The 10,423-nt window shown below is 48.2% G+C and overlaps 1 protein-coding gene across 2 annotated transcripts in view; it reads left to right on the top strand.

Moving 5' to 3' along the window:
- Hhipl2 (HHIP like 2) overlaps nucleotides 1-9,929 on the top strand; it is an 18,776-nt gene extending 8,847 nt beyond the window's left edge. For both annotated transcript variants that reach the window (XM_021162831.1, XM_021162839.1), the window contains exons 5-9: nucleotides 1,163-1,289; nucleotides 1,738-1,880; nucleotides 6,345-6,426; nucleotides 8,163-8,245; nucleotides 9,337-9,929. In XM_021162831.1, coding sequence (XP_021018490.1) covers nucleotides 1,163-1,289; nucleotides 1,738-1,880; nucleotides 6,345-6,426; nucleotides 8,163-8,245; nucleotides 9,337-9,608 — 707 coding nt within the window. In that variant the 3' untranslated portion in view covers nucleotides 9,609-9,929. The remainder of the gene's footprint in view (nucleotides 1-1,162; nucleotides 1,290-1,737; nucleotides 1,881-6,344; nucleotides 6,427-8,162; nucleotides 8,246-9,336) is intronic.
- Nucleotides 9,930-10,423: the final 494 nt, after the last annotated feature.

Below are 10,423 nucleotides of genomic sequence, written 5' to 3' on the forward strand. Positions count from 1 at the left end.
AATTCTGTTCCATTGGTCTACTTGTCTGTCGTTATACCAGTACCATGCAGTTTTTATCACAATTGCTCTGTAGTACAGCTTTAGGTCAGGCATGGTGATTGAAACCAGGAACTTTGAATACTGTAAGGGCAGCTTGCTTTTGCTTCCTCTTCTGGAGACCGGGTCTGAATAAAGCCTAGATTGACTCTGGTCTTGAACCCATGATCCTCCAGCCTTAGCCAACTGTTTGCTGGGAACGCTCAGCCCTTTCTGTTTATACAAACCCTTCTCTCTAGCAATTTACTTTGCTGAGGTCACTGGAACACTTGCTCTGTTTTACGGAATGGAAAATGAAGCCAACTGATATTGATTGGGGCCGGTGAGATGGCTCAGTAGATAGAGATGCTTGATGCCAAATTGATGAGCAGCGTTGACCCTGGGACCCACGTGATGGGAAACCAGCTCCTGAAAGCTGTCCTCATCGCAAATGTTCACACACATAAATGCAATACTTTTAAAGGACCATTTGATTCATATGGTGTATGCCAGCCACATGCATTTACATTTTGGGTGAGCTGGGTAATAGGGACTATCTAGTACTTTAAAGAGGTTACTTGAGTGTCTTCTAGGCATACTATTTTAAGAACTACTGGTAGGGCAAACTTGGTGGCTAGGTGGGCTTTAAAAATAGTCTACCAGTTGGAACATTCTGCTAAAATGGTATCCCCCATACACAAGAGGAAGAAAGCGCGTACCTCAAAATCATCAATCAAGATGCTGGAGAGCCCCACTTGCTTCAAAGCCAGAGACTGACGGTCACCTCCCCTTCTTCTTTCTCTCCCTGAGCGTCCTTTTGAGACAGGGTCTCATATAACCCAGGCTGGCTTTATGACCGTTGACCCTTCTGTCTCCACCTGTGTCTCAAGACTTCTGGTATATCTGCCCTGAGAGTCTAATTGGGGAACCAGGTGTTGGGGAGGGGATTTGGGGTCGAGATAAGAGTTTAACAGGGAAGTTGCATCCATGATTGGTTTGCTGAGGAAAAGGAAGCATTCCATTGTCAGTCTCACTAATGACCCAAAACTAAATAAGACAATTGCATTGAGAAGTCCACTTTTGATTCCTTAGAACTATTCACTCAGGCTCTGATCTTTGCTCCTTTTTTTTTTCTTGGTCCTGACAGATGACATTCTGCCCATCTATGCTTACGGCCATGGGGTAGGAAAGTCAGTCACTGGAGGGTATGTCTACCGTGGGTGTGAATCCCCCAATCTCAATGGACTCTACATCTTCGGGGACTTCATGAGTGGGTAAGGAAGTATTTATTTATTTGTTCTTTTTTATTTTTAAAGATTTATTTATTTTATGTATATGAGTACACTGTCACTATCTTCAGACACACCAGAAGAGGGCATCCGATCCCATTACAGATGGTTGTGAGCCACCATGTGGTTTCTGGGAGTTGAACTCAGGACCTCTGGAAGAGCAGTCAGTGCTCTTAACCTCTGAGCCATCTCTCCAGCCCCTGTTTTTGTTTTTTGTTTGTTCTGAGGCAGGGTTTTGATATTTCTGGCCAACCTGCAGCTTACCATGTAGAACAGATAGGTCTCAAACTCAAGGTAATTCCCCTGTCTCTTAGAGGTGTGTTTTACCACGCTCAGTGCTAGTTCTTGAGGATCCTTGCTTCTTGGAGGGAAAATAAAACCGTGGAGTGGAAAATACGGATTCCTACAACATAAGGTTTTCCTTTTCATCTAGTCGACTTATGGCTTTGCAGGAAGATAGGAAAACCCAGAAATGGACAAAGCGAGACATCTGCTTGGGCAACTCGACCTGCGCCTTCCCGGGGCTGATCAGCACATACAGCAGGTTCATCATCTCCTTTGCTGAAGATGAAGCAGGTAACCCCTGCTGTTTGATTGCTCTTCCTTAACCACGGCTATCAGCTGCGCATGTCTTGTCATTTAAGCCATCACTGTCACTTCTCTCATGACGATCCTTGAGTGAGTTTCCCAGCACACTGGGTAATGAGTAACCACAACACCCAGGGGATGTAGTCACTATTTTCAGTGTCATGGGGTGGTGGTGGGACAGACTGATTGTTGATTGTTCCCCCAATCCCCAACCTCTGTCATGGTGCAAAATATAGCTCCTTGTGAGGAACACTTCAAGATCTGTGGACTCATCTCTGACTTCGGAGAGGTCTGTGTCCTCCCCATCAGCTGCTTTTAGACTGAGATGATTAGGAGAGTGTGGTCAAGGCCCCAGCGGGCCAGGCTAAAAGTGTAACCCATTCTTATCCTCTTGGGCGCTCTAAGAGGAGATGTGTGCTCGCTGATTGGGTTAGGGTCTTCCTGACTCTGCCAAGAGTATGTAAGGAAAGAGACCTGGATGTAAAAGGTGTGTGTGTGTGTGTGTGTGTGAGAGAGAGAGAGACAGAGAGAGAGAGACAGTGAGAGAGAGAGACAGAGACAGCAAGAGCAAGGTATATGGTTATTTATTTTACAGAAGGCACCATTGCATCATTGGCCATTGAAGCCAAGGTTTGTACACATGTCTAAGGAACATGTTTGTTCCTAAGAATAGATAACCAAAGAGTTCATGTTTTAAAAAGAGATTTATTTATTTTATGCATGTGAGTACACTGTAGCTGTCTTCAGACACACCAGAAGAGGGCATCGGATATTGAATCCCATTACAGATGGTTGTGAGCCACTATATAGTTGCTGGGAATTAAACTCAGGACCTCTGGAAGAGCGGTTAGTGTTCTTAACCATTGAGCCATCTCTCCAATCCCCAGAGAGTTCATTTTTAGTCTCAGCGTTCCATTAGTTAATGTTTCAGTTTGAAAGGTTAAAGTTTCAAATTTTAAAGAAATTCCATTTTGTTTCCCTAAGTATGCACAGGATCTTTTTTGTCTAGCCATGCTTAGGTGGTAAAAAAGGCAATAAGATGATGTCATAGGCTGGGGATGTGGCTCTGTTGCTAGAGTGCCTGAGGCGCTGGGCTCATATCTGTAAGACTGTATGAGGCAGGGGAATCCAGAAACTCAAGGTTATCCTTGGCTTACGGGGAGTTGGAGACTAATCTCAAAACACCCTCCCACACACAGAGAGAGAGAGAGAGAGAGAGAGAGAGAGAGAGAGAGAGACAGACAGACAGACAGACAGACAGAGACAGAGACAGACACAGAGACAGAGAAACTGAAAAGGAGCAAAACCCAGCATCGCTGAGCATCTCCCAGATACCTGGGATTCTTTATAAATGGCTGCCAGGGCCTGGAGAGTCCCTGAGTTTAGCTCTTCTCCCTCAGAGCCTCAGGGTGGCTTCACAGGACCCTATCTTGAGGAGGTAATAAGGAAATCTAGTCATCTCCCTTTCCTCTCCTCTCAGCTAGCTGCTGGATAGACACGTTGACAGGAACATTCAATAGCAGCAGAGAATGGTGTATATTTTCTTCTCCTCAGATGTCGGTCAGATTAGACCGGATATAAAGTAATAAAGGCAGGTTTATTAGGAGGCAGCTCTCAGGTGGGCTAACCAGTCTCACAGGCAGAGGTTAGTGAAGCCACACATCCAGGCTGAAGCAAGGGGATTTTTATAGAGCTTAGGGCAGGAGAGATGGCGTGCCAGCTAGGAGCTGCGATTATATCCATTCATGGCCCAGAACTGAGCCCCTGGGCGTGCACTCTTGGGTGGGTTGTCAGAAACGAGGAGGTTAGGTTTTCTCAGAGTGGGCAAGGTTGGGGGAGGGAGGGCAGATAGAAGTTTCCCGGCTTGTGCAGGGGACGAGCAGGGGTCCCAGCCCAACAGAGGGTATTTTAGAAAATTCAAGAATTTTAAATAGAATAAAGACTATGAGAGTTGCAAATTGGGAATCCAAACATTTAAAGGAGTAGAAAAAAGAAAAAAAAAACCCCAAAACAACAACAACAACAAAAAACCCCACAGGCTGACAAGAGGCTGCTCAGGGAAGAGAGGGTGGATCAGTGCAAGCCATTCATCCACCCTGATGGGGCCTCTCTACTGGAAGCCCCCAGAAAGGTGCTTCTCTGTGACACAGAATCCTGGCTTTGGAGGTTTGGTTTGCAGAGCCTGTAGATACCACAGTCAGAAGGGGAAAACAGGCTGCCTTTGGAAACAGTCACTTCACAGCTAGTGTCCTCTAGGAAGTGGGACTGTGCCAAGGCTTTGCCCTGGGTCAGCCCTGAGGCCAGAGAAGCCGCCTCTAGGTGCTCTCCTTTCTCCTTTCCACTGAGACTCTTCCAGAGCAGAATTTTGTCTCCTCCCTCAGTTGCTAGCTTTGGGTAAGGTGTCTTTCCGTGGAACTAGACTGGAGCACTTAGCCTTGACACTGCCTGTTAACTGAAGAGAGCCTAAGTGGATGGCTGGCTGGAGCAATCCCTGGGCCATTTTGCGAGCTGACCTAAGTAAAGGCTGGCTTGAGGAGGATGCTTGCGCAAGTCCTGCTGCATTAAAGTTAGCTCTCTGCCTGAAACAGACATTAAGGGGATGGCAAGATGGATCATCTGGTAAAGGTGCCACTAAGCTTGACAACCTGGATTCCATCCAGGGACCCAAGGAGAGATCTGCTTTCTGCAGCCTTTCCTCCAATCTCCATGCATGGGCCATGACACACACACCTCTGATATACTCCAAATTCACAAGTAAGATGTAAAATAGATACTCAAAATGTTAACTCCATACCATTGATAAAATTTTGTATTTTCTCCTAAATATAGAACTGGAAGTTTTGGGTATGTTCAAAACATGCACATTACATAGGCTGTAGCAGATAAAGTAAACATGCAGTAAGATAGCCCCTGCTTCCCATTTTGGAGCTCGCGTGTGTTCTAGAAGGTTCCTGTCAGAGTGGCCTGAGTTTGTGTGGCTATTGCAAGGCAGCTCATTTATCTTATGGTGTTTGGTGTTTCCAGTCAATTAGTACAATTGAATCCAGAGAAGGATGCATCCTGACTCCCTGGACCCATCCCTTCTCAGAACAGTTATAAACACATCTTCTATCAGTATGTGAAGCCACAGTATTTACAATACTTGTTACTAAGAAGTCACGTAAGCCTTGTGAGTGAGTCGAATACTGTGTAACCCGCTAGCATTGTGTTGGGCTGACAGAGCTGCTGAGACACTTGCTCCAGAGATAAAAAAGAGTAGAGGGCTGAAGAGATGGCCCAGTTGTCAAGTGTCGCCCTGCAAGCACGAAGACCCCGAGTTCAGTTCCCTAACACTCAGGTATAAGCTGGGTGTGGTAGTGTGCTGTGACCTCTATGCTGGAGAGGAAGAGGCAGGTGGACCCTGGCGCTCAGCAGCTAGCCAGCCCAGCCAGACCCTGTTTCAAACATAAGATGGTGAAGAGTCAAGGGGGACACTCAACGTCAACCCGTGGCCTCTGTATGCTGACACATACGTGTGCACCTCACATATATGAACACATACATACACATCCTCCCTCCCTTCCCCATGACAAGCCACTCTCAATGTTATTCCATGCTTCCTGCAGCATGGTGACTCTCTTTTATGAGCGAATGAATATGGGGCGGGGGGGGGGGGCAGGGTGTTACGTAGATTGGGAGGTCTCTCAGGGTAGCACAGCTCAGAAACGGTGTTATGAGAGCTCATGTCTAGAATTACCCAGGTAGCACTGAGGCTGAGGCCCATCCTCAAGCACAGCTATGCCTGGCACAGACGACCACCGGGTGCTGGGAGGTAGATTTTTCCACCAGGAAGTAATGGAGATGTTTTCCGAAAGCCAGGCAGGAAGGACTGGGAGGAAGCACAGCTCTTTCTAAATGTGATCCTGGAGGGTGTGGTTGGAGGTGTTTGGCATGGGGGTGTGCAGAGGAGCAAGAGGAAAGGCTGATAGGGTGGGAAAGGCCAGAAAGAAATCAACAATGCTGTCACCTGTCACCGAGGAAGAAAATGCCAAAGTCAGGCTGACAGGAAACAGGGATGGAGTGACAGAGCAAAGTGACTGCCATCAGGCTGCAGCCTGCACCTAAGAGCCTCAGGGGTGGAGCTTTACTGGGGTGACATTTCTAGGAGAAAAGAGGAGACAGAGAGCAGTCTGACAGATCCAGCAGCACACACATGGAGTGTCCTCCACTGGGCCTCCTTCTAAGAGGTTCAAACCGTACTGGAGGCTCAAAGGTGAACTCCTTCCCCCTAAGAAGCCTGCACCTGCAGCCCAGTGCAGGGCTGGCTGTCAGGCATCCAGCGCTCACCTGTGATGGTCACGACACTTTAGGACTGGTAGCTTCATTCAGTTAAGCTAGTTTTTCCTGTGTGTCCAGCTGTGTCTCTCAGCCCTACTGATGTGGTGTCCTTGTTCCTGCCTCCTGTCTCCTTAGGAGAGCTGTATTTCCTGGCCACCTCCTACCCAAGTGCCTATGCGCCACATGGATCTATTTACAAGTTTGTCGATCCTTCAAGGTGAGATTTGGTGTCATCTTCTCAGGAATTGGTTCATGGACAGATGTGCAGACAGATCCCACTGAGGTTGCTTCTCGACTTTGAAGTGTGGTTCAGTGGATATGTGACAAATGGATCTAACCATTGTTCAGGGCCCAGCACAGCTTCACCTAACAGCTGGGTTCTCCACCCGTGTGACCTCAGAAGTTCCTGGGGGAGGTCTAGTTGGTCCCCAAGGCTGTGCCTTAGATGCCCTGCAGAGAAGTAGGGTGTGGGTTGCCACAGGGTGAGCCTTGTCTGGGCAGTCTCTACTGAAGCTGTCCCACTTTCAGAGTGCTCTGGTGGGGTGAACTAGCCTGGGAAGGGACTTCTCTTCCTGCTAATAGTTTCCAGGCTGAACCTAGTTCCTGCTCCTTTGGTTCCTTTATAGTTAAGTTTGGTTAGGAGATAATCCAGCCCCTCTCTTTCCTCAGAACAGCCTGAGGAACCAAACACAACCAGTCAGAAACGGTTGACTGTGAACTTCATTGTTGGCTTTCTTGAGAAAGGAGTCTCATATTATAGGTTGGCCTGGAACTCATTTAGTTGTCTTGAACTCAAGGTAGTCCTCCTGCCTTGCCCTCCTGAGTGCTGGGCTTGTAGGTATGAGTCACAAAGCCTGGCTTTATGCACACGCACACGTTGCCAGAGTGCTGAGAAGACAGATATGGGCCTCAAGCCATGACTAAGGAGACTGACACTGGGTAAGCTCAGCCACTGGCCATCACGGGGTGGCAGTGACATCAGCGATGAATGTGGAGAGAACTGGCTGGGAGGTTCCAGTTCAGTGCCCAAAGCCCCATTTGTTTCAGGCGTTGCACATGGGGACATGAAACTTAACTGCAAGGTGAGGCTAGCTGGTGAGGGTGGGCTATGCTTAGCTTCTGTCCCATTGTCCCTTTGAAGGGATTTTTCTTAAAGTGATTCATTATTACCATTGCAACAATTATTACCATCATCACCACCATCACCATCACCATCATCACTACCATCATCACATCACCATTATCACCACCAACATTACCACCATCACCATCATCACCACCGTCACCATCAACACCATCATCACTACCATCATCGCCATTATCATCACCATCACCACCATCACCACCATCATCACCATCACCATCACTGTCACCACCATCACCACCATCATCACCACCATCACCACCATCATCACATGACCATTATCACCACCACTGTCACCACCATCACCACCATCACCACCATCATCACCACCATCACCACTATCACCACCATCACCATCTTCTCCATTATCTGCTCAGCACTTACTATCTGTTGGACCTTGTCCAAATGTTAGTTTTTTAACTCCGTTCTTCACCAGTCACTTATGGTGTGGCAGAGACACAGCTCTCAGTTAACCTTCACTATTTCCCTGTGAGCCATTGAAAACCATTTCTTTTTTCATTTCATAGATGCATAAATTGAGGCTTTGTAAGATGTCCTGGGCGACTCTGATATGGACCCAGTAGTGCCTGTCACCAGACTCCATGCTGACCTCCATTCCCCACTGTTTCCTGATGGCACTGGGGACCCTTCCTCCTTTCCATCTGAGCTCAGCGCACGCTCCTACCATAGCTACCCAGCCCATGGACAAGAAAGGGCCAAGCCCAGCTCTTGTAAATGTACATCCCGAGGCGATGTCTGATTGTGATTTCACCATCTTGTGACACTGCCCTCTCTGCCTGTGTTTATAGGCGAGCCCCACCAGGCAAGTGCAAATATAAGGCAGTGCCCGTGAAAACCAAGAGTAAGAAGGTCCGGTTCCGGCCACTCGCCGGTGAGTCCCCTCCTGAGGTTTGGCTTAGTCATGGGTACAGCCACATCCTTAGCAAACACGTGGTAATCCCCTGGGTGGAGGGTCAGACTTTCCTGGTTTTCTTCTTGTAATATTTATTGTGTCTGCATGCTTTGCCTGCATTTGTATATGTGCACTGCGTGTGCGTGTGTGTGTGTGTGTGTGTGTGTGTGTGTGAGTGTGTGTGTGTGCAGGAGCCTAAAGAGCCCAGAATGAGGCTTCAGATGCCCTGTAACCCCGGTTCCTGTTGGTTGTGAGCCACTGGGTGGTGCTGGGAACTGATCCTGGGCCTTCAGCAAGAGCAGATAGTGCTCTCAATGGCTGAGTTGTCTTGAGCTCCAGGGGTCCTGATTCCTCTCTAAAGGGTTATGAGGACTATTAACTTGTAGCTCAGTGTATGCATCTCTTCTGCAGACCGGAATTAGTGGGATGCCTGCTTCTACCGTGATCTGCTGTCCTCTAGTTATCCGTCCATGCATGCATGCAATTGTTTATGTATTCATTCATTTGGTGATAATTATTCAGTATTTACTTTGTGGGAGGTTCTGTGCTAAGCCTGGAGATATAGCAACAGGTACTCAACCCCTCTGACCTAGGCAAATTTGGAGTCAGATGGGAGGGGGACATAGAGAAATAAGTTAGTTGTGAGGTTCTGGTTTGGAGGCTATGTAGGTTACTGTGAGGGAGCCTGAGGTGAGGAATTCTTCATGGTAAAACATGGAGTCCTGGAAGACTTTTAAGAGGCAAGATGCAATCTTAGGCAGACAGCCCGGAACCACTTATCTCTGGAGTGATCTCAATCCACAAAGGAAGGCATTTACTGCCAGGCCTGATAGGGGTATTAAAACAATGTCAATACAAACAATTGATATCACAGTTCCCTTATGGCAAGCTGGGTGTGGCGGCACTCACAGTACCACTTCCTCAGGAGGCTGAGGTAGGAAGATTGCTTGAACCAGACTTGGAGGCCAGCCCAGAGAACTCTGCCCGGCGCTGTGAGGTTCCTTAGGGCTCCTTTTACAGCTTCTTCCTGGGGGTGTCCCTTTCTCACTGAATCCATGCTTACCTTCCAGCCACAGTCTTGGACATGCTGAAGGAGGAATCGCAGAAAGCAGCCCGAAAACCATCCAACGCAACCTTCACTTCTAGCTCAGACAGGGTTGCATCTCAGAAGGGCTCCCTCAAGAAGCCAGCTTCTTCCCGAAGCAGCAAGAAAACATTTCGAAGGCCTGGTACCAAGAAGAAAAGCAGAATGTGGTACCCACGTCCCCAGGGCAAGAGGAAGCCCAATCTTGACAGCCGTGGTGTCGGGATGAGACAGGCCGCAGGCAGAAGTCGCCCATGACCTCTTGGTCAACTTGGCTGATGAGACCTGAGACAGGAGAATGCTTCACTGAGTGCATACTGCTGTCCATACTGAGTCTGGGTCTCAGACAGTCAAGAAGCCTGGGTGGCGGTGGGTTGTTTTCTGTGTGGTCTTTTCCCTCCCTGGGAAATCTTGTTGTCTACTGAAGAACCATGAGCCTGGTCTGTAGACAGCATTTCTGTGGAGAGACCACAGCCCACAGGACCTTGCACCTGGCTTATGGCATGTCCAGTGTGCATGCCTGCCTGGCATCCCACCTGACATCCTTTCTACCTGGGGTAATAAATTACCTTTGGCTTACACGTACACATCCTTTGATCTCAGTGTTTGGCAATGGGGAATCTAGCATGTTTCAGCCGGCTTGCTTCAGCAGCTCGCTCCTCTCTGCTGCTGCCTGTGACTGGCTCCTATGTAAGCCCTCTGGAAGATAGATGGCCTCTTTCTTTCCTCCAACAGAAGCTTGTGAACTGAAGACAAGCAGGCTTGCCTCTCATCCTCCAGCAATTGTTATTTGGGTTCAGCTAATGGCCAATAAACACAACTGCATTCCATTTGGGGTCCTCTGTTTGCCCTCTCTGTATGCTTCATTTTGAATTCTCCTGATCTTGCTTAGCCTTGCTGTACAACTCTATGGGAGATAAGGAAGGTGGGGGCTTCTTGACTGGACTTCACAGTGAGGAAGTGTCACAGAGCAGCCAGGCAGTGCTCCATCTCAAAACAGTAAGCCTGCAGCTCTTGAACTAAAGGAGGAATGGAGAACTATAGGGTGTGTGTGTGGAGGGGTGGCTGTGATG

Source organism: Mus caroli, chromosome 1 (assembly GCF_900094665.2).
Source record: "Mus caroli chromosome 1, CAROLI_EIJ_v1.1, whole genome shotgun sequence".
Lineage (NCBI taxonomy): Eukaryota > Metazoa > Chordata > Mammalia > Rodentia > Muridae > Mus > Mus caroli.